Genomic DNA, 25009 nt, shown 5'->3' with positions numbered 1-25009 from the left:
ATTTATTTTTCCCAAACCACAGCGGAGCCCGCAGTATAAGGGACTAAAGAGCGCAGGTTGCCGACCCCTGGTCTGAGAGGACAGATCACATGTAAAGTGTGACTCAATGGTGTAGCTGGCTCTGACTTGGACCATGGTGTTTTATCCATTTAAGTTATGTTAGTTAGTGTGGACACTGGCCTGTTTATCTTCCATTTTTATCTCATTGTCTAATAAATATTATCTTTTTAGTAACATAAGTGTGCTATTGGAAGTTAAATGTATCATAATACTGACTTGTTGAATATGTTCAGAAGTTGCAGCATTGCTGAGAATAGTGTAACTCCAATGTCTTCCTTAAATATGAAAAATTTTAATCACACACTCGCAATCAATAGTTTCCAATAAACAATTTGACTAACGATCACACGTCATATGTGTGAAGATACGGTCGCTGAAACTGAACGAAAAAAGGTCATTAATCAGTGTCTGGCCTATGGATCGTCACACCCACTGACGGCTGTCATTTTAGTAGAGTTAAGGTGAATGGCTTGGCCATATGAATAGAGCTACAATTTGGGAAAGGCCTCAAAGAGGATTGCAGGGCCCTGGGTCCCTGGCAGATCCCCATGTACTAATCAGGAGTGGCGACACCAGCCTCGAGGCCCGTGGTCCTGCAGGTTTTGTTTTCCACCTGGGATAACACAACAACACCTTGAATCAAATGATTAGTCAATTACCAGCCTCTGGAAAACTACAAGACATGTGTGAGAAGGTAATAGCCATTTTAAATCAGCTGTGTTGATCAAGGACACATTAAAAACGCTCAGGACACCGGGCCTCGAGGCCCTGGAGTTACACCCTGTATTAATAGAGGTGAAGAAGTTAAAGAACTGAAAAGGGAGAGGAGGAGGGCACGATGAATGAACGAACACTTTAGAACTGGGGGACCTATACAGATGGAACCGGAAGGTGTGTTTGGGAGGCGTGGTCCTGCTCCCAATATTCAGATCAGAAACATTGATTCACGATACTTTATATCCCCCAAAAAAACTCCCAGAGTCCAGAAAAGCCAAAAAAAAAAAAAAATCTGAATGATAAAGGGTGACAAAATAACACAGCGTTGTCGGAAAGAGACAAGCACAATTCAGGGCAGTAAATGAAAGCAACAAGAAACACATGAGGCATATAGTAGTTCCTGTTGCATGAATGGTTCTCTTTATTCTTATGTAAAAGAGTCAACCCCGCCAAACCAGATCAATTTAACGCAAAAACAGAAATGATGAAGAGAAAGGTTGATCCATTTTCTGTTTCTTGAAGTTTGGAGACTCTGGGAATTCCGCTCAGTCTCTTCCACGAGATTTTAGCGTCCTGAGTGTGTCCCTGCGGTTTGCTGGTTTAAATCTCCCAACATGACTAAAGGATCAACAAAGGTAATCTTCTAACACGCTCAGCTTCATTCACCACTAATGTTCCTTTGAGCAAGTCAGCTAGGACTGGCAGTGTCTTCTGTTCCTGTCTCATCTCCTCCTCTGGATGCATCGCTGAAGGAAGAAGAATAATGACTCATTTATGACGCGCACAAGAAGACACAACAAGTTTGTGTTTGTTTCTTTCTTACTACTTTACGAGTTGTCGTGGCAGCAAAATATACAATAGCGACCAGCAAACAGCCGATATAAACGATGGAGAAGAACCACAGCGACCCCTGGATCGGACCTGCTCTGAAGTAGAAAAGACAAGAAGTTACACAAGAGTTAATACACAAAAACCCCCAACAGGATGATAGCAGAGAAGAGTTGGACTGTTTTCTCACCATTTGTTGGAGTCCGTGTCCTGAGGATCTGGAGTTGGGAGGCTTTCTGGAAGCAGTGGTAATCTTCATTGTCGAGATTTAGTGAAGTTTGCATCTACGAAAACCAACAAAAATAATTTGAGTCATAATCGATGATAAAAATGATAAAGACTATATGATATTAAAAGACGAATTGCTGTGAGTTTCAAAGAAACATTAAAGCCCAAAATACCATCAATTAAAGCCTGTGATGATGGTTGGTGTAAACTTCTGACACAAGATATGTATGTCGTAGAAACCAACCAAACATCACGACGCTGTGGGAAACTATCAAAGAGAGACAAAAATCTCTCGTTAGATGTTAGATTTAGTAGCACATTCTTATCTCAGGTTCCAGACTAAGATCACAGTGATCGACGTGTATAAGGAATGTCTGAGCAGAGACGGTGGACTTCTGCAGCTGTTTTAGCCGTGCCATACCTGTGTCCCACCTCACACAGGTACAGACCCGAGTCCCTCAGTCTGAGTCTGGACAGCAAACTGGGTCCTGATTCGTCCTTCCTGAGGGGGTCTTTGGTCATCTGGACTCGTCGCTGAAAACTTTTTGTTCCTGATCCTCCCTGAGAACTCGACACCATCACTGAGATATACAGAGATTAAGGTGTCTGATCAGTTATCAGGGGCTACAGCGGATCTTCAGTGCTGAGAGGGGCGTGTCTGGTTTGGTGGTGAAACGTCACTCCAGTGTGATGTTGTGGTTCTCCTCTGCCTGATAGCGAGCCTCTGGTGTCACTCCACTACAAAGATCCTGTTGGGGAACAGAGAGGAAGCAGACACACTCACAACTTTATACAACATCAAACTTTACTTCCTACACCATGCCTGTCCATATTGTCCATACTGACATACATGTGAAAATTTCAAAGACATTTGAAAACAATATGTTTGCTTATACAAACTTGGTTTGACTACTAATAAATCAAACATTGCACTATTACAAACACCATGTATAATATTTGGGAATCCCCATATTCGACCCAAAAGTAACTGACAATAAATAACATTGAATTAGATATCTGAAATAAGCTTCCGAAGCAAGCATAAAACATATTCTGCATTCCCACATTACTTTATATGAAAGGCAAAATATCAAGTCTCTCACAATATCTGGTTTAATTAAGGCCTCATATATCAACAGTATTACAAAGTTAATATGTGTTTATAAAGTATTGTCCCATTATCACTTCCATATATGATATATTGTGTAAGTGTGGGGAAACACGTAAACACATTTCTGCAAGAAGAGCAATACAAAGAGTGAATAAAAGCTGTGGAAGTATTGAGCGCCATTTCATTGCTTTCATTCTTGTAGAAATGTGAAATGGATGCAGTGATTTATTGAAATGGTGTGCCAACATTCATGGAATATACAGTAAAGGTAAACTCACGAGTCTGTGCTAATCCAATGAACTAGAACGTAATAGAAACGTTATTTACCTTTAACAAATCCAAGTGAAGAATTGAAGTCCACAGTGGGACCACAAGGAAAACGGCATTGAAATCCATGAAGTCATCTTCTAAAAGCTCTGTGGGGATCCAGATCTTCTTCTTCATCTCACATTCAGGCTGCAGACAAAAATATAACTGTTATCTCACACACAGAATCTGCTCAGTTTATATTTACCACTTGTTACTACAAAAACAACATACAAAATTTAGTTCAGCAGCGTACGATACTGAACACTATAATGTTAGCTGGTGTGAGAGCACAAACACAAAACCAACAGAATTCTACTGATTCTAAGAGATTTTTATTAGCACAACCTAAATTCTCTAAAAACTTATTCTCTAGCTAAACCAAAAATCAGAAATACACACACAGTGAGCAGCATACAGAGATAATTTACAGGAAATGCTTTAGAAATCCCACAAACCATCATTAAATCTGCTTTTGTATATCTGAACAGGGAAGTGTAGGAGCCATTCTTGGGTTAATACCTTATGTGGTCGCTAGAGGTCACCTTTTCTGTTTGATTCATGTAAAGGTATTTAGGTAGACCCACGTTCGGGTCAGGTTGTCATTAACTCATTCACTGCCAGCTATTTTTCAATGGCTGGCAGTGAAAACACCAACAGTCTTGCACCACATTTTTGTCTCACTGCGCAATCCCATACGTGCGCAAACGCCTGCACCTCCTTTGCAGGTCTACTTTTAACTGCTGGTGGGCTTCAGTTACACTACGTTGACTGCCATTGACACGTAGACGTCAATGGCAGTCATTGAGTAATTGTAGGCAAAACTTTAAGTTTGTGACCACTGCGCTGTTATGTAAGTTTATACGGAGTAAACCCAACATTATTACCCCACGAGTTTATGTGGGGCGTCTGAGCTCATTCCTGAAGTCCATCACGTCGTAAGCGAGGCAGGTTTGTGGGAAGTGTGTCAGCAGCAGATGGTGGGTCGGGCAGTCTGCATCACTCGGTCAATAAGACAGTCTTTAGTTTCGGGCTACCGGCGTTGTGTGTTTTCTACTCTGCTCTCTCCCTCTGACAAACACACGCACTTATTACCGCGTTCAAGACCCTGCTCGCGGTTGAATCATCCTCTATCGTGTCTGTTACTAAACAAACCTCTAAGCTGAAGAGTCGCTTCAACACAGTCAGAACCTTGCCTGACATCTTCTCGTTTTAAGTCTTCCGGTTTAAAGTAATCACTGACAGCTCTCACACTGTTAGTGACGGGACAATCCAGCACAGCTGAAAACAGTCATTTCAGCTATTCCCACATCGCCAGTTTTTCATTTTTAAATTTCACTGTAATGCCACAACACGCAGCTAGAAGCTGGAAGTCCGGCTTACCGTGTACAGGAGACCAGAACGACAAGCGCAGCACAGGAAGAAAGTCCGGAGTGAGAAAAAGAAGAGTCCTTGAAAGTAAGAAGGTGTTTCAGATGACACTAGACGATGATTAAAAATTCGTTTTGACTGAAGCGAGGTGTTTTTTTTTTTTTTTTTTTTTTTTTTTTTTTTTTTTGGAAATCTGTAGTCTGTCAGTCCTGCCTGCTTCGCTCTGAATGAGTGAATGACCGTGAGATTCCTCCCTTTTATATAACGTAACAGTCCTCCGCCTACTGCAATCTGGGTGGGTTAACTGAGCCCTGGCAGCTGTATGAAGTCCCATGGACTGACGACGGTTAACGGAATCTCAAATGTGACGTTTGCGTGCCGGTCGCGCTTTAACGCAATCAACAAAAATTACTCTGTTACTTGGATTCATTCGTATAGAAAACTCCAGGTCCCTCAGTTTGTAACTAATTCTGCTCCGCTCAACTTTTCTGTCAGTTTGAAGACTCAGACATTGTAATGTGGTCTCACAGAGCAAAAATAACAACAAAGCGACCTGTCAGGTGAAGTAAGGCGACTCTGAATTTCCATAATAGAAAACATGAACGTGGTCGTGTCATTAAGTGATCGAGCAAGTATTGGTAGACAGCATCCACAGACTAAGCTTGGATATATGACGTTTTTTCCAAAACAGTTTTAATTTTCATTTTAATTTGTCCATCAGAGACACTTTGAGGTCTCACTAAAAGATTTAAGTGCACCTTAACCAGTGAGGTAAAGACTAAATAACTTAGATTAAACATGCTGACAGTGAGGCAGAGGAGTGTTTCTTCTCCAGGCTGAACTTCACAGTTTTGTACTGAAGGAGGAAATCCATCAGTTTCACTGCTTGATGTTTCCAAGCAGATCCTCCAGAGTCTGACAGCAGCAACTCTGACTGAAGACGTCTGTAAGAAATATTTCCTGTTTAGATCCTCTGATCTTCCACTCTGGGTTTTCTTGTACGTCACTTTGTTTATGTGAAAATGAGCTCGATAAATAAACCGGACGAGGCCCCAATCTGAATGAAGATCCAGCACAGATAAATCTCTGCTGCTCTCAGCTCCATTAACACCAACACTAGACTAGACTGGTAGTGGTTCTGTTTCTGTCTCATCATCCTCTGGATGCTTCTGTTGAAAGAAGGAGAATAATGAGTCAGTCTGACGGTACAAGAAGCAACAACATGTTTGTGTTTGTTTCTTTGTTTCTTTCTTACTTACAGTTCGATTCTGATGATGGCAGCAAAAATATACAATAAGACCAGCAACAGCTACAGCCGATATAAAAGCGATGAGAAGAACCACAGCGACGCTGGATCGACCTGCTGATGTAGAAAAGACAAGAAGGTCACCACAAATACATAAAACCCCAAACAGGGATGATGCAGAGAAGAGTTGGACTGTGTTCTCACCGTTTGTTGGAGTAGTGTCCTGAGGATCTGGAGTTTGCAGCGGCGTCTCTGTCGTTGAGGTTTTAGCAAAGTTTGAATCTAAAAGACAAAACAGTCAAAATCTGTTATTAAAATTAGGCTGAAAGTTTGTATTGGGGACAAAAACAACTTTGAGTTGGAACCACAAACATCAACAAAACAAATCTCTCACCGACTACAAGTTCAACAACAGCAGCTTTCACTCTGCTCTGCAGCTTGGGGATGAAACATCTGTATCTGCCGTTGTTTCCTCCGACACGTTCAGGATCTTCAGTGAAATGTCCCGTGTTTCATGTCGTCCATGAACAGCTCCGTCCTCCTGAAGTACGAGGCCATCTTCATGTCGGGGACCTCCTTCCTGTCCCTGTATAGGTGAACGTACCCCACTCGGCTGAGCCGGTCGGACGGGTCAGGTTTGAGGTCGGGTCTGGACCACTCCACCGTCAGACCCTGGACATCGAACATGGGCTCCAGGTGACACGGCAGGATGACATCATCACCAGGAGCAGCGATGATTGGAAGATTTGAACCAATCACCAGAACCTCACCTGGAAACAGACAGAAAATTAAACCTCCTGAACTCCTACAGAACATCCACAGACCCCTGTCGAGTTACACACCAAAGACCTGGAGATCATGAACAGCCCCACTGGCCTCTGTGCTGTTATGTAAGTCTTTCTTAATATCGCAAACAAAATTTCAGACATGTGCTGTTTGTTGTTCTGTTACAGGCTAACTGACCCTCGTGTGTACCGTCTGTGGTCCTGAATTTCTAACATTTTATTTCAAAAACAATATTACAAATGGGGATTAAGAATACCCAATCAATTTATAATACAATAAGGGTCTGGGGGAAATGTGTAAAAGGTTGGGTAGAGAAGATTGCACTTCATTCTTGACTCCTTTACTGAGAAGCCAAAGATTTGTTCCAGGATGTCTCGGCAGTATGTTCGATAAGTGCAGAAAAAGGGATTAAGGGTAATTGGTGATTTGTATCAAAACATCACACTGATGAACTTTGAGCAATTGCAGTCAAATTTTAATATTCCTAGAGACCACTTTTTTGGCTTTCTCCCAGGTTCGTAACTTCGTTCATTCTAGAATTCCACCAGTCCTTCAGAAATAGTTAAATAGATGTTATTGAGACATTTCTTATTAAGCGAAAAGACAGAACTCATTTTATCTCAGCCTTTTACTCTCTCCTATCTACTCTCAGTAGCAACAGATTGAGCGCTATTCATAAATGGGAGAGAGATCTTAATAATCAATATACCGAAGAGGAGTGGAAAGGAGCCATTAACATGAGTAGTTCCACTTTTACTTGCAAGAAACCCAATACAAAAATCATACATCGCCTTTATATAGCTCCTAATGTCTTGCATAAGATTGCACCTCATATTTCCCATTTTTGTAGTAAATGTCAAAAAGAAACTGGCACTTTTTTTCATTACTTTTGGAATGGTAAATTAATCAAAAGATTTTGGAGCTTCATTTCTCAAGAACTAAGTGATATTTTAACAACCTGATTCAAAAGGGACCCGGGTATTTTCTTCTTGGCCTATCCTCAAAAAGAAGTAACATTGAATTACTTGCAGCGCAAATTATGTGACAAACTATTGCTGGTAGCTAGGAAATGTATTCTCATTAATTGGGTTAAGGATAAACCTCCCTCTGTGACTTTGTGGTACAGAGAATTATTTAAAGTTATTCCTCACGAAAGAACTGCTGCTATTTTAGGAGGAAATGAGGGTCTCTTTCTCAATGTTTGGTCCCCTTTGCTTTCTTATTTGCCAAATGATTTGTCCCAACTGTTGAGGGGGGTTGGTTGTGATTAAGATGTTCTCAGTTAAATAGGAAGTAAGCGTAAAGGACAACAATTCACTCTTGGAGTTTATCTTTTTCTCTTTCTAAATCTGTGGCTAATTGAGTGAAAATGTTGTTTTTTCTCTCTCTCCTCTTTACCCCATATGTGAATTTGTACAGGTATATAATGACTTTAATATATTCCCTTTGGGGTTTTTTTCTTTTCTTTCTTTTTTGTCTGCTTTGTTATGTTTTATGCTTTTCTTGATAATGAATAAAAACTGTTTAAATTGAACATTTTATTTCACTATAATAAAACTTTATCAAGCAATAACGTGTTTATTAAAGTTTAACAACACAAACTGATTGATCAGATTGATGCTCATCCAAGTTCTAAGAAACAACACAAGTATTTATTCATAATAATAGTTCGTGTGACTCATCCTCAGTAAGTTTTACTGTATCAAGCTGATTTAAGTCAACCATCACACAGTCTGCTGTTTTCACTGATTCATGTTGCCCTTCTAATTATTTACTTGTTAAGACTGACTGTTTAACCTCGCTGCGAGTTCAGATTTAATAACCAACTAATTTCATTTATTAAAAATTTTAAACTACAAATCCAGAGTAAACTACAAAACACGCACAGACACCTGATTGGACGAACGAGCCACGTCGGCAGTCAGATGTAATTCCTGATGGGGTCATGATTGTCAAGCTAATGTGTTTTCTATAAAAACACATTAGCTTGTGGAAACACGTGTAGTCAGCAGCAGCATGTGCGGACTGAATCTGCATCACTCCGGATCAATAAACAGGGTTTTAGTTTCGGCTCACCGGACGTTGTGTTTTGTAACTCTGCTCTTTCTCTCCTCTGACAAACACACGGCTCTCATAAACCTGACCTGCTCACAGACTGCTCGGTGAATCACCGCCATCGTGTCCGTTATAAACAAACCTCACACAGTCAGAACCTGCCTGACAATCTTCTCGTTTTAAGCTTCTTCCGGTTTTAAAGTAACTCACTGACAGCTGTCACACTGTTAGTGACGGACAACACAGCACAGCTGATAACAGTCATTTCAGCTTATTCACATCCGCCAGTATGTGATTCAAATTCACTGTAATCTGCACTAACACGCAGCTAGAAGCTGGACACGTCGGCTTACCTTGTACGGGAGTCCAGACGGACAAAGCCGAGCACAGGAGAAAAGTCCGGAGTGAGAAAAAGGAAGAGTCCTTAAAGTAGAAGTTGTTCAGAGACATGATCGATGATTAAAAGTTCCGTTTTCTGACTGAAGCGAGTTTTTTTTTTTTTTTGGAAATCTGTCGTCTGATCAGTCCCTGCCTGCTTCGCTCTGAATGAATGAATGAGCCGTGAGGATCACCCTTTTTATATACGTAACAGTCTCCGCCTACTGCAATCTGGGTGGGGTTAACTGAGCCCTGGAGTGTTATGAAGTCCCATGACCTGACGACGTTAACGGAAATCTCACTGTGACGTTTGCGTGCCGGTCGCGCTTTAACGCATCACAAAAGTTACTGTATTTGGATCATTTCTATAGAAACTCCGAGTCTCAGTTTGTAACTAGTCCGCTCCGTCTCACTTTCTGTTCAGTTTGAAGACTCAGACATTATAATGTGTCTCACTGAGCAAAAATAAAAACAAGCCGACCTGCCAGGTGGAGTAAGCGACTCTGAACTTTCATAATAGAAAAACATGAAAGTCATGTTGACACAACGTGTCGTGTCATTAATGACTCAGCAGTATGTAGCACAGCATCCAGAGACTAACTTGGATATATGACTGTTTAATCAATCTAATAATCTGTTAGATACAGAAGGTGAGTTTGATCATTTCTCTGTGAGATCAAAGCTGCAGCAAAGATTCAACACTGTTTACAATGTTGTGATGATGTAACATCCTCCACCTGCCAGTATAAATGCTCAGACATGTCAGTGCAGAGAACAATGGAAGCTCTGCTGGTTAAACTGGTGCTGGCAGCACTGCACTGCTCCTTATATGCTATTAGTCAATACAGATATTGTATTTGTATACACCATGTATTACATCACTGCTAATAACAACCATAATCAGAGTCATAATAATATATGTATTTATTAATAACATACCAAAGAGGAGTAATAATATATAAATGACGAATTAACCACGTTTTAAATACCTTATTTATGCTTAATAGTGTGGCTTTAATATATAAGTGCTACCATTATGTTTAATATATCTAAAAGAAAATCAGGACTCGTACTTCTGAGTTTCTGTGACATTAATTAAATGGATGAATTCTCAATAACAACATTGATTAGCTCCACAGAAGCTCCAACAACACGAACATCCTGTTTCTGCAGCTGTTTACAGTCTGTGCTTCACTGGAAGCAGATGATGTATTAATGGCAGCAAAGTTTGAGGGGAATACACTCTCACTCTCACTTCTTCTTACAGCACACGTGTTTCCCACAGACTGCATGTAGCAACCACTACTTTTGGCCACTGCCTCTACTGGGAACTAATCTCACCGCAGGCGGCCTGGATAATCCAAGACAATTAGAGTGAAATAAACCTCAGTGGGTTTTTACTGTAACACATGCACTGGTTTACCTAAATCTTGTCTCTGACATTTGCGCTCTATGCAACACTAAATGATAATAATTAAAAGAAATACAACTAGACTGAAACCAAGAAAAATTAAACGTTTTTAAGCAATAAAAACTAAGTTGAAATAAGAAAATTTGCTCTGGAAATAAAAAACTTATTCAGAGAAAACTTTGTTTTATTAACTTTTCGCTGGAGCAGAGCTGACAGCGCTGCGTCAGCTGGACTGTAAATCCTGCTTAAGACAACACGTGTAATCAGTTTGTCTAAAATAGGTAAGACGTGCTTCATCTCTTATCAGTTCAGCAGCTTTTTCTAACAGGAACTTATCTGATTTAAAACCAACAGACGTGATTTACAGGAGGAAGCGGTGGATGTTGTTGGTTTATTGGTGGAAGTTTGACAAAAAGCCTCATAACTTCTGATGAAACTGTGACTCTTACAAGTATGACATGTACAGTATGAACGCTCTGTAAAATGATTTAAAATATTATGTCTCATTTGACCTCTGACCTCTTCTTCAAGGTCAGACTGATCTGAAGGTCCCTTCAGTATTTAATGTTGAATAATGTTACATTTTTAGATCACTTTAAGAAATTCTGTCATTAAAAAAAGTGCAGTTTTGGCTCCTCTTTGATCACATGTGACAATCTGAGCTCAGGCCAACTGTTGACTTACTGAGATCAGCAGTCAGATTATGAAGTATGAATATTTATAGATGTTATGTTTTTATGAATCTCCTGATACTCTGGTTCATGTTTTAAAGGAAAAAAAAGAACACAAAACAAAAATGGCAGCTCAGGTGGATCACATGATCTCTGCTCTGATTTCAGTCTTACTGCCACTCAAAGTGTTTCTAACCACAAGTCAGATTTTTATCTCCATGCTGCACTTTAATCTGAGCACTTCAAGCACTTTAGTTTCCTCACATCCAGTTTAGAATAACTGATGAACCTAATAAGGACGTCTTCAAAGAGGCAGACCTCTGAACCTAGAAGAACCTTAACTGTACACTGCCAAGAAACTGATGGCATGCAGATTTGAGGAGCCAAGGATCAAACCACCAACTTCGTGTGTGTGTGTGTGTGTGTGTGTGTGTGTGTGTGTGTGTGTGTGTGTGTGTGTGTGTGTGTGTATGTGTATATTTTACAACAACAGTTGTCAGGCACTTTATTGTAAAGCATCGACCCAGAAAAACAGTTCAGTCTGAAACTGGTCATGAACTCATGATCTCAGGTCAGGCGATAACTCTCAGTGGATCTGTCACTGGGAGTGTCAGTCATTCCACACGACCTCTCACACGCTTTTATAAACATCTTTTACATAACATCTGATGTCATCAGAGGGATTCCCTCCTGCTTCACTACGCAGGGAGAACCATGTAAACAAACACAGGAAACACTTTTATGATGGGTGTTGGTTGTTGGGTGCAACATCCACCAACCAACACCTGGTCGAGATCTGTGACCCAGATTCATTATTTGCTTTGTTTCCAGCAGCAGTTTTATGATTCCTTATGACTTTTTACTGAAACACACTTATGTGGATTTACACAGATGAGAACATTAAGAACATAAAAACTCACTCAGATACTCACAGTTTTATGTCTTTTAAAGCTCAGTAGAGAAGATTCAGATTCACACTTTTGCACATTTTGTGCCATTTAAGCAGTGCCTTTAAATATTGTTTGAGTCTAAATATAACACAGCAGGTTTATTACTGGAGAGTTCAGGAGTCATGAAAAACTGTGTTGCGCTGGGAGACACTCTATTGTGACGTAGTTTCTGACACATTATGAGTTATTTATAACTCTGTTATTTGTAGTTCATTCCTTTTCGTCACCAAAAGGAATGAAGAGGGAACTCCTTCCTTGTTTACCAAACAAAGTAAACACTGAATGAACAACGACAGAGTTCATTCCTCTGGTCTTAGATCTGTGCTCTCTTCCGGTCGATTTTTTCCTCGCTACCTTCATATTTTTTCTTTTTAAACCTTAAGTGTCAAAAGAATCCTGTTCACTTATTTTCAGCAGTGTGTTTACTTTATTACTGGAACAGTTTTCTGGATTTACATCTTTGAATCCAGCTGTTGTGTGAACACATGAAAATTTGCAGATAAAGTGAACACAGCTGGAAACTGTGAGGAAACAGAACAATAATACAACTAACTATAACTACACTGTAACACATATTTTAATCATGAATGGCTCCTAAACATGTTAGCAATGAATAAGTTGATCATAAAATTATTTAGGTCAGGTGATAACTGTGAAATTGTCACTGGGAGTGGGACTGATACAGCCTCAGTGTGTTAATGATAAAGGTGAGAGGTCATCTTGTTTCGTCAGGTTGAAGGACGCCTCTCCTGCTGCAGCCAAGCAGTGAGAGGTTTAGGTGCAAACACTGATGGATTAGTTATTACTGACCCACAGTTGTTTTAGATTTAGCAGCTTAAATCAAGCTGATGTTGAACAAATGAAATGTTCCAAGCTGAAGTGAAAGTATTAGAAAATACTAAAGAAAAATAAAAACTGCAGAGAGCGAGAGAGAGAAGCAGTTCAGTCTGAAACTGGTCATACACTCATGACCTATCGCCTGACCTGTCCCTGGCTGTGTCAGTCATTCCACATGACCTCTCACACGCTTTCATAAACATCTCTCATGTCTGATGTCATCAGAGGGATTCCCTCAGAGGGAGAGCCATGTAAACAAACACTGGTAACACTTTTATGATGAGTGTTGCTCGTCGACACAAACACGAGCTTACAACTCAACAACTCAAATGTCCCAAAGAAGAAAGAATCGCAGGACAAACGTGCAGCCTACCTGTGGCTGTGGCGTAGCCAGACTAAGACCACCCGGTTTATCCTGATGATATATCCGCTCGCAATGCTGCTTGCAGGAGCAAGGGAGGAATGAACGGGAGGAAACCTGCGAGGCAGTGCAGGCGCCACGCTGCAATTAGTGTACACGTGACAAACAGAGAGCGAGAGCAATAGGGCGAGTGAGTAGCCCATCTGGCGACACTGAGCTCTCACAGCATAAACACTGTAAACTCACTCAGTCATTTCCTTATTTCCTTGATGACATCATCATTGTTTATAAATAGGAGTTACCTGGTGATGTGACGGGAGTTTCAGGGCGGTGTTTGCATGCTTTCATACTTTCACTCTCACTATCACAGGAAGACAGTCTCAGTCTCATAAATGACTTTATTTGGATTGTTATTGGCACAGACACTGACTCTCTAACCCTGCTGTTATCTCAGAGGGCGGTGCTATCCTACCCTGGATCACCACCAAGTCATTGGTTCAGGTATGTGGACGACACCTGGGTGACAATCAAATCTCATATTTAAAACCATCATCCTCTGGAGCATAAACTGGGTGTCTTGAAGACGCTACAACACAGAGCGAACAGCATCCCCACGGATGAGGTGCCCTCAACCTTATAAGGTGTTTACAAGAAACCTGCAGTCAGCTGAGACTGAAGAAGTCACGTGGATCAGTGACGAAATGTTTCTCCCACTGAAAACATTCAGATGAACAAAATAAACTTTTAGGGATCGTCTCGCTTTTCTTCGAGACTCAAACAAACATGTTGTTGTAATTTTTCGCACTGATAACAAAAGAGAGACAGAAAGTTTGATCACATCCTGATTCTGCTTCAGGTGAAACGAGGCTGAGCTGCTCGCTCCGTGTCTGAAGGATTTTAGCGTCTCTGACTAAAATCTGCAGGGTCATGGTTTCACCCACTCGCCTCCTCCACCCGCAGCGTGTCACATGTCAGTATTGTGTGCAGAGAGCAAAGGAAGCTCTGCTCATTAAAATCATTTAAATACATTAAAAATAAAAATCAGCGCTGTCCCTCTGTGTTTCTGTGCCGTGACTCAAACACACGATGTCCCCACTACAACAATACAGAGAAACGAACGAGCTACTGTGGCCGTTAACACTAAACTCTGCTGCAAACACAACTTCGAGTAATCACATGTGAGTATAACATCACTGCAGACACCATAAAAATCACGTGTAGCAAAAATATTTCCCCTCCGTGTATTTTAACGTCCTTTACTGACCTTTTCTTTGGCAGCTTCGCCGTGGACATCCACTTTCTCGAAGACCAGGAAGTAAACAGCTCTGGTCATGTGACAATACTCCAAGCACGTGCCACTGCATACACTTATTTCTCCACATTATAATATTCAAGTATTTACTGAAGGGAAAATAAAAGAGGCAGAAATGTTCAGCTTTGACTCCGGACTGTTCTCATTTTCTACTTTAATCAGAAACTGTTGTTTAAAACAACAACAACACACTGAGGATCTCATTGGCTGTTTCTACCTGTTAAACTCTTTTTATTTACTGACTTTTAACTCAGAATCAAAGTGCTGTGTTCTCAGCTTTATTTATTTATTATTAAAAGCGTTGTTGTTGTTACCCAATGACTGTACGGTGTTTTGGGGATTTGTGCATCACTTGTGTTTTTAAAAAGTTTTGCATTTCTGAAACACGATTAAATCCTTCAGGTTGAGGTGTTGCTCAGGTTTAAAAGGCATTGATCCATGAGACATGAAAGATGATACAAAGCTGAACTTGGAAAGAATTTGTCTTTTGGAAAAGACATTTAGGAATTTATGTATTTTAAATACTTATTTTTGAATTATTTGAAAATAAAACCTAACACTAAGCTTTCCTTGGTAGTGTGCAGAACAAACCTGATGACACTAAATCCCAGAAAGCTTAGAAGTCAACCAATCACATTCAAGCATTGAGCTTTGAACCGTGTGTGAAAAGTGGTCAATAAAGAGATGCTGAAAAGCGTGTTCATACAAACATCGTCGGGTCTACCGTGATATGTTTACAATGGGACTTCTGCTCCTGAACCTCTGCGCACAGCGTCTGCAAATCGGGGCTTTCATCTTTACGCAGGACTGTAAGCTGTCATCTGTGAGGCGTGAGCGGTGTTTGTTTTTAACATAGTTCACAGTGGAGAATAGCTGCTGACATAATGTGGATCCGAAGAGCCATAATTGGCCTACCTGGGTTTGAAAGTCTCGATAAATGCGCGGCATTTCGGCGGGTATACCGGCTTCCGCCAGTGTAACGCTTATCTTGAGCGATGAAAAAATAATAGAATATAATTTGATATTTATATTTCAATATTACAATAATCTTCCAATTTAGAACTACAAGTTAAAAAAGAACATAAATAAAATACACTTCAGCTAAATACTTCTAATTTATTTTCCCAAACCACGCGGAGCCGCAGTATAAGGACTAAAGAGCCGCAGGTTGCCGACCCCTGGTCTTAGAGGACAGATCTACATGTAAAGTGTGACTCATGGTGTAGCTGGCTCTGACCTTGGACCATGTGTTTTATCCATTTAGTTATGTTTAGTTAGTGTGACACTGGCCTGTTTATCCTTCCATTTTTATCATCATTGTACTAATAAATGATCTTTTAGTACATAAGGTGCTATTGGAAGTTAAATGTATCAATAATACTGCATTTGCTTGGTATCATGTCAGAGTTTGCAGCATTGCTGAGAATAGTTTAACTGCAATGTCTTCCTTAAATATGAAAATTTAATGCACACATCGCAATCATAGTTTCCGATAACATTTGACTACGATCACACTTCATATGAATGAAGATACGGTCGCTGAACTGAACAGAAAAAGGTCATTATCAGTGTCTGCCTATGGATCGTCACACACTCACTGACGGCTGTCATTTTTTAGTAGGTTAAGGTGAATGGCTTGGCCATGAATAGAGCTACAATTTGGGAAAGGCCTCAAAGAGGATTGGCAGGGCTCCTGGGTCTGGCAGATCCCCATGTACTAAATCAGGAGTGGGGAACACCAGGCCTCGAGGGCCGGTGTCCTGCAGGTTTTAGTTTTCACCCTGGGATAACACAACACACCTGAATCAAATGATTAGTTCATTACCAGCCTCTGGAAAACTACAAGACATGTTGAGAAGGTAATTTAGCCATTTAAATCAGCTGTGTTGGATCAAGGACACATCTAAAACCTGCAGGACACCGGCCCTCGAGGCCTGGAGTTACACCCCTGTATTAAATAGAGGTGAAGAAGTTAAAGAACTGAAAAGGGGAGGGAGGATGGGGCACATGAATGAGAACGAACAACTTTTAGAACTGGGGGAACCTATACAGATGAGAACCGGAAGGAGTGTGTTTGGAGGCGTGGTCCTGCTCCCAATATTCAGAATCAGAAACATTGATTCAGATACTTTATATCCCCCCAAAAAACTCCCAGAGTCCAGAAAGCCAAAAAAAAAAAAAATCTGAATGAAAAAGGGTTGACAAAATAAACACAGGTGTCGGAAAGAGACAGCACAATTCAGGGCAGTAAGTAAAGCAACAGAAAACACATGAGGCAATATATAGTTCCTGTTGCATTAATGGTCTCCTTTATTCTTATGTAAAAGAGTAACCCCCCGCCAAAAAGATCAATTTTAACGCAAAAACAGAAATGATGAAGAGAAAGGTTGGATCCATTTTCTGTTTCTTGAAGTTTGGAGGACTCTGGGATTCAGCTCAGTCTCTCCACGAGATTTTAGCGTCCTGAGTGTGTCCCTGCGGTTGCTGGTTTAAATCTCCAACATGACTAAAGATCAAGCAAAGGTATATCTCTAACACGCTCAGCTTCATTCACACTAATGTTCCTTTGAGCAAGTCAGCTAGACTGGCAGTGTTTCTGTTCCTGTCTCATCCTCCTCTGGATGCTTCTGCTGAAAGAAGGAGAATAATGACTCATTCTGACGGCACAAGAAGCAACAACAAGTTTGTGTTTATTTGTTTGTTTCTTACTTACAGTTTGATGCTGATGATGGCAGCAAAAATATACAGTAAGACCAGCAACAGCCGATATAAAAGCGATGAGAAGAACCACAGCGACCCTGGATCGACCTGCTGAAGTAGAAAAGACAAGAAGTTACACAAAGTAATACACAAAAACCCCCAAACAGGGATGATGCAGAGAAGAGTTGGACTGTTTTCTCACCATTTGTTGGAGTCGTGTCCTGATGATCTGGAGTTTGGAGGCTTCTGGAAAGCAGTGGTATCTTCATTGTCGAGGATTTAGTGAAGTTTGCATCTAGAAAACCACAAAAATAATTTGAGTCATAATCGATTGATAAAAATGATATAAAGACTAATATAATATAAAGACGAATGCTGTTGAGTTCAAAGAAACAATTAAAAGCCCAAAATTACCATCAATTTCAAGCCTGTGATGATGTGTGTGTAAAACTTCTGAACACAATGATATGTATGTCTGTAGAAAACAAACAAACATCCACGACAGCTGTGGGAACTATCAAAGAGACCAAAAATCTTCTCGTTTGATGTTAGATTTATAAGAACATTCTTATCTCAGGTTCCAGACTAAGATCACAGTGATCAGACGTGTATAAGTGAATTGTCTTACCAGAGACGGTGACTCTGCAGCTGTTGTAGCCGTGGCCATAACCTGTGTCCACCTCACACAGGTACAGACCCGAGTCCTCAGTCCTGAGTCTGGACAGCTGGAGTCTGATTCGTCCTTCTCTGAGGGCGTCTTTGTCACTCTGGACTCGTCCTGAAAACTTTTTGTCCTGATCCTCTGAGAACTCGACACCATCACGAAGATAATACAGAGTTAAGGGTTTCTGATCAGTTATCAGGCTACAGCGGATCTTCAGTGCTGAGAGGGGCGTGTCTGGTTTGGTGGTGAACGTCCACTCCAGTGTGATGTTGTGGTTCTCCTCTGCCTGATAGGAGCTCTGTGTCACATCCACTACAAATGATCCTGTTGAGGAGACAGAGAGGAGCAGACACACTCACAACTTTATACAACATCAAACTTTACTTTCCTGACACATGCCTGTCCATATTGTACATTACTGACATACATGTGAAATTTCAAAGACATTGAAAACAATATTGTTTGCTTATACAAACTTGGTTTGACTATAATAAATCAACATTGACACTTATTACAAACAACATGTATAATATTTGGGAATCCCACATATTCGACCAAAAGTAAACTGACAATAAATAACATTGAATTAGATTATCTGAAATAAGCTTCCCTGAGCAAGCATAAACTATTCTGCATTCCCCACATTACTTATATATGAAAGGCAAAATATCAAAGTCTCTCACAATACTCTGTTAAATTAAGGCTCTCATATATCAAACAGTATTATCAAACGTTATATATGTGTTTATATAATGTATTGTCCCATTATACTTCCATATATGATATATTGTGTAAGTGTGGGGAAACACGTAAACACATTCTGCAAAGAAGAGCAATACAAAGAGTGAATACAAAGCTGTGGAAGTATTGAGCTGCATTTCATTGCTTTCAATTCTTTGTAGGAAAATGTGAAATGGATGCAGTGATTTATTGAAATGTGTGCCAACATTCATGGAAATACAGTAAATAAGGTAAACACAGAGTCTGTGCTAATCCAATGAACTAGAACGTAATAGAAACGTTATTTACCTTTAACAAAATCCAAGTGAAGAATTGAAGTCCACAGTGGGACCACAAGGAAAGGCATGAAATCCATGATGTCATCTTCTTAACAGTCTGTGGGGATCCAGATCTTCTTCTTCATCTTCACATTCAGGCTGCAGACAAAAATATAACTGTTACATCTCAACACACAGACATGCTGCTCAGTTTATATTTACACTTTTACTACAAAACAACATGACAAAATTTAGTTCAGCAGCTACGATACTGACCAACTACTAATGTTAGCTGGTGGCTGAGAGCAACAACAACAACAACCAACAGAAATCTACTAGATTTAAGAGATTTATTTAGCAACACCTAAATATCTCTAAAAACTTATTCTAGCTAAACCAAAATCAGAAAAATACAACACAGTGAGCAGCATACAGAGATAATTTACAGGAACATGCTTTAGAAATCCCCACAAACCATCATAAATCTGCTTTTATTTATTCTGAACAGGGAAGTGTAGGAGCCATTCTTGGGTTAATACCTTATGTGGTCGCTAGAGGTCACCTTTTTCTGTTTTGATCATGTAAAGGTATTTAAGGTAGACGCACGTAATCGGCGTCAGGTGTGTCATTAACTCATTCACTGCCAGCTATTTTCAAATGGCTGGCAGTGAAACACAACAAGTCTTGCACCACATTTTTGTCTCACTGCGCAATCCCATACGTGCGCAAACCCTGCACCTCCTTGCAGGTCTACTTTTACTGCTGGTGGGCTTCAGTTCAACTTACGTTGACTGCCATTGACGTAGACGTCAATGGCAGTCAATGAGTTAATTGTAGGCAAACAGTTTGTGACCACTGCGCTGTTATGTTAAGTTGATACGGAGTAAACCCAACAATTATTACCCAACGAGTTATGTGGGCAGTCTGAGCTCATTCCTGAGTCATCACGTCGTAAAGCGAGGCAGGTTTGTGGGAACGTGTTGTCAGCAGCAGCATGTGGGCGGGCAGTCTGCATCACTCCGGGTCAATAAACAGTCTTTTAGTTTCGGCTCACCGGACGTTGTGTTTTTCTAACTCTGCTCTTTCTCCCCTCTGACAAACACACGACTTATAACCGCGTCATAGACCTGCTCGGTGAATCATCTCTATCGTGTCTGTTATAAACAAACCTCTAAGCTAAGAGCAGTCGCTTCACACAGTCAGAACCTGCCTGACTATCTTCTCGATTTAAGATTCTTCCGGTTTTAAAGTAACTCACTGACAGCTGTCACACTGTTAGTGACGGACAACACAGCACAGCTGATAACAGTCATTTCAGCTTATTCACATCCGCCAGTTTTTCATTAAAATTCACTGTAATCTGCACTAACACGCAGCTAGAAGCTGGACACGTCGGCTTACCGTGTACAGGAGACCAGACGGACAAAGCCGAGCACAGGAGAAAAGTCCGGAGTGAGAAAAAGGAAGAGTCCTTAAAGTAGAAGTTGTTCAGAGACATGATCGATGATTAAAAATTCCGTTTTCTGACTGAAGCGAGGTGTTTTTTTTTTTTTTTTTTTTTTTTTTTTTTTTGGGAAATCTGTAGTCTGATCAGTCCCTGCCTGCTTCGCTCTGAATGAGTGAATGAGCCGTGAGGATCACCCTTTTTATATACGTAACAGTCTCCGCCTCCTGCAATCTGGGTGGGGTTAACTGAGCCCTGGAGTGTCATGAAGTCCCATGACGTGACGACGTTAACGGAAATCTCAATGTGACGTTTGCGTGCCGGTCGCGCTTTAACGCATCACAAAAATTACTCTGTACTTGGATCATTTCTATAGAAACTCCGAGTCTCAGTTTGTAACTAGTCTGCTCCGTCTCACTTTCTGTTCAGTTTGAAGCCTCAGACATTATAATGTGTCTCACTGAGCAAAAATAAAAACAAGCCGACCTGTCAGGTGAAGTAAGCGACTCTGAACTTTCATAATAGAAAAACATGAAACGTGTCGTGTCATTAATGACTCAGCAGTATGTAGCACAGCATCCACAGACTAACTTGGATATATGACTGTTTTAATCAATCCAATAATCTGTTAGATACAGAAGGTGAGTTTGATCATTTCTCTGTGAGATCAAAGCTGCAGCAAAGATTCAACGCTGTTTACAATGTTGTGATGATGTAACATCCTCCACCTGCCAGTATAAATGCTCAGACATGTCAGTGCAGAGAACAATGGAAGCTCTGCTGGTTAAACTGGTGCTGGCAGCACTGCACTGCTCCTTATATGCTATTAGTCAATACAGATATTGTACAGCTTTCACATCACTGCTAATAACAACCATAATTATAGTTATAATAATATATCTGTATTTACAAATTACAGACTAAAGAGGAGTAATAATATATAAATGATGAATTAAGCACATTTTAATCTATGCTTAATAGTGTGGCATTAATATATAAAGTGCTCCCATTATTTTTAATATATCTAAAATAAAATCAGGACTCGTACTTCTGAGTTTCTCTGACATTAATTAAATGGATGAATTCTCAATAACAACATTGATTAGCTCCACAGAAGCTCCAACAATACGAACATCCTGACTTCCTTGACTGGAAGCAGATGACGTGTGCTAGCAACAGCAAAGCTCAATAGGAATGAAGTCTCACTCTCACTTCCTCTTCCAGCACATGCGTTTAGCACAGAATGGGCGTAGCTCTGCTGAGAACTAATCTCACTGCAGGCGGCCTGGACAATCCTGGATTATTATAGAGAAATCAACTTCAGTGGGTTTTTACTGTAACACATGCACTGGTTTACCTGTCTGTGACATTTGCCTTCTATACAACAATAAGTGATAATAATCAAAATAAATAAAACTAGCAGTGAAACCAATGAAAATTAAATGTTTTTAAACAATAAAAACAAAGTTGAAATAAGAAAATTTGCTCTGGAAATAAAAACTCTGAAATACAGGAAACTAATTCAGAAAAAAAATCTCCAAAAGTTGATTCTGTTCATCTGGACGTAGCGCTACGTTTTACCTTCCTGGATGATTGAGGATGCATCAAGACCAGAAAAAAATAGTTTTATTATAACTTATTATAACTTTGTGGTGAAGCGGAGCGACAGCGCTGCATCTGCTAGACTCTAAATCCTGCTTAAGACAACACGTTTGTATAAAATGTAAGTAAACGTGTCTCTTATCAGTTCAGCAGTTTTTTCTAACAGGAACTTCTCTGATTTAAAACCAACAGACGTGATTTAAAAGAGGCAGTCAGCTTACATCTGAAACCACTGAGTCAAAGTTTGGTTTATTGGTGGAAGTTTGACAAAAAGCCTCATAACTTATGATCAAACTATGATTCCTATAAGTGTGACGCGTATTATGATCATACAGAACGCACTGTAAAATTATTAAAAATTTTATGTCTCATTTGACCTCTGACCTCTCCTTCAAGCTCAATAGACTGATCTGAAGGTCACTTCAGTATTTAATATTGAATAATGTTACATTTTCTGGTTTTACTGTCCAGTAAAGAAACATTGGGGAAAAGAAACAACGATAAAAATCAGCTGTGTTTTATATATATTTTTTAATTTAAATTAATAATACATGTTATTTGACTTTCAGTTATGTTTTCACTGAGCTGAATACGCCTGTAGTGCATTTAAATATCCCCGAAACACAAAGAATTTACAAAAACTACAAACACAGAACTTTCATTCAGTGAAACAACAAACAGGCATTAACAATATACAGCAATGACAATGAAACACAAGTGATGTAATGAATCACTGACGGCACAACAAAGTTTATACAGACAAGCAAAAGAAAGTGAACGATGAGTCAGTCTGATTGCACAAGCAGCAACATACTTACTCTTACTTTTAGAGTGAAAGAAATGTGCAGAAAACCAGCGACAGCCGAAACAGATGATAAGATAACGACGACCACAGAGACCCTGCATCGATGTGCTGATGTGGAAAATAAGTTCAGCACAAACACACAAAAACCCAAAAGGAAATGATGCAGAGAAAAGTTGGACTGTTTTCTTAATGTCTTCTTAACTGTGCACTGCTGTGGATGCTGTTTGCTGTAACAATGACATGATGTGTGAGTCTGTAGTTTTGGTTATAGTGAACCTGCCTCCTGTTTATGAGATATTTGTAGCAGAAGTCAGAGGGAATAAAAAAGGGGAAAAAAAGCGTATTTGCCATGAGGTATAAATATAATCTTTATGCCGGATCAGTGTGTGAGTACTGGGCTAAAGTGAGGATGATGATCAGTTTGAGAAGAATCAGCCGTAATGTTCAGCATGTTTCCAACAACGGATCTGTTTCATCAGTGGACTGATTCTTATTTAACAGAGACTCCTGGAGACTCAGAGCACTTTACACAACATTCATCCAGTCACACATAAACTTCTTCTATACTCGAGTGCTTTTATCTTTCTAACATTCTCACTCTGATGGATGCATCAGGGTTAGTGTCTTGCAGGATATTTAGGACATTTATTTTAGCAGTATAAATGATTCTTTATGGCAGCTCAGTATGTGAGTAATGGGCTAAAGTGAGGATGACGTCACTTTTTGCAGCAAATAATGTTTTCTGCTGAAAGTGGAACAAACGAGCAGACAGAGCTGGAAACTGCTCCGGTTTCAGTTTCTCCTCGTTGGCACAGAGGAGGCTTTTATTGAGGTATTTTAAAGAGTTTACAGCACAGTGTGCAGCTCGCTCTCGCTCTCTCTCTGCTGATAAGAGTGAATGGAGCTCACCCACCTGTCTCTGTCTTTCTTACTTTCTCACATCTTTCTGCCATTCAAAACAGGTATTTATATTTTATTTATATATTTGCATAATATCCGATTGATTATTTGATTTCACTTTTGATACCAGTGTTAAAGGGATTGTCTAATCCACATTGTTCTTTACAATCCACAGCACCAATAATAATGGCCTCTTTCTATCCTTCTATCTAACATTCTCACTCTGATGGCTGCATCAGGGTTAGTGTTTTGCTCAAGGATATTTGGCATGCAGATTTAAGGAGCCAAGGATCAAATCACCACCCTTTCATTTTGGTAGAGGACCTGCTCTACAGCCACCTCATATGGAGAACACAGAGGAACTTGGAATTTGAATATCCAGGAAAGGTCATAGGTCATGCATTGCTCATTTTCACATTTTGTTTGCTGACCTCGGCTCTCTGTTCTTAAACTGGAGTGTTTTAAAGGAAAGTGAACATCTTCACTGACAACAAACCTGCTGTAACTAGAAATGGCATCTCCATTTTTAAATCATCAAAAATGAAAAACACTGGCACATAAAAACATGACAACAACACCTGGATCAATACTGTGAGATTATTACACTGTCGTACGTTACATCATACCTCTAATCAAAGAATTGTTGAATCATTATACGGCTGATTAAAGATTGTGAAATCATTATGTAGTTTAAGTTGCATTATACTCCTGATTTAGAAGAAGGTGAAGATTGTTAGATTTATTCACCTGATTTGTACATTATTATTATTATTATTACATTATTACATCATACTGCTGATTTATAAAGAGAATACTGTTTGCAGGGAATCATGGCCTTGCTTTTCTGATTGTAGAAGCGTCTCCCTCACATTAGGCAGGAGCAGAAAAACAGGGAGCCGAGGTTGTAACTTAGACTCACTGAGAGATAGAAAGAATGTGGATGTTTAGGTTTTATGACTGGGTGGGGACCATTACCTGACCTGAGATCATGACTTCATGACCAGTTCCAGACTGAACTGTTTCACTTCCTGTGTGGCGGTAATGTCCCGTTACCGCCACACAGGAAGTGAAACCTCGCACTTTGCTGTAAAGCAACGACCCAGAAAAACAGTTCAGTCTGGAACTGGTCATGAACTCATGATCTCAGGTCAGGCGATAGCTCTCAGTGGATCTGTCACTGGGAGTGTCAGTTGTTTCTTCTGCTGGGAGAACCATGTAAACAAACACAGATAACACTTTTATGATGGGTGTTGGTTTTCGAGATCTGT

At 40.0% G+C, this 25009-nt stretch overlaps 2 protein-coding genes across 7 annotated transcripts in view; both read right to left on the bottom strand.

The window, feature by feature from the left end:
- Positions 1–5299: 5299 nt before the first annotated feature.
- LOC113018988 (myelin-oligodendrocyte glycoprotein-like) overlaps positions 5300–25009 on the bottom strand; it is a 28203-nt gene continuing 8493 nt past the window's right edge. The window contains exon 6 of the mRNA XM_026162454.1: positions 5300–5732. The gene's annotated coding sequence lies outside the window, so the exon portion shown is untranslated. The remainder of the gene's footprint in view (positions 5733–25009) is intronic.
- LOC113018989 (uncharacterized) overlaps positions 5724–25009 on the bottom strand; it is a 33691-nt gene continuing 14405 nt past the window's right edge. For 2 of the 6 annotated variants that reach the window (XM_026162458.1, XM_026162459.1), the window contains exons 2-6: positions 19022–19149; positions 17957–18316; positions 17531–17623; positions 5881–5984; positions 5724–5790 (exon numbers count right to left, since the gene is read on the bottom strand). In XM_026162458.1, the coding sequence (XP_026018243.1) occupies positions 5743–5790; positions 5881–5984; positions 17531–17623; positions 17957–18316; positions 19022–19088 (672 nt within the window). In that variant the 5' untranslated portion in view covers positions 19089–19149 and the 3' untranslated portion in view covers positions 5724–5742. Of the gene's footprint in view, positions 5791–5880; positions 5985–16909; positions 17259–17341; positions 17440–17530; positions 17624–17956; positions 18317–19021; positions 19150–20391; positions 20620–25009 lie in introns of those variants that run through there. The other 4 variants (XM_026162456.1, XM_026162462.1, XM_026162460.1 and 1 more) reach the window with 4 other exon arrangements.

Source organism: Astatotilapia calliptera, chromosome 3 (assembly GCF_900246225.1).
Source record: "Astatotilapia calliptera chromosome 3, fAstCal1.2, whole genome shotgun sequence".
NCBI classification, from domain to species: domain Eukaryota; kingdom Metazoa; phylum Chordata; class Actinopteri; order Cichliformes; family Cichlidae; genus Astatotilapia; species Astatotilapia calliptera.
Note: the sequence above shows the minus strand (reverse complement) of the source record. Positions and strands in the feature narration are given on the sequence as shown.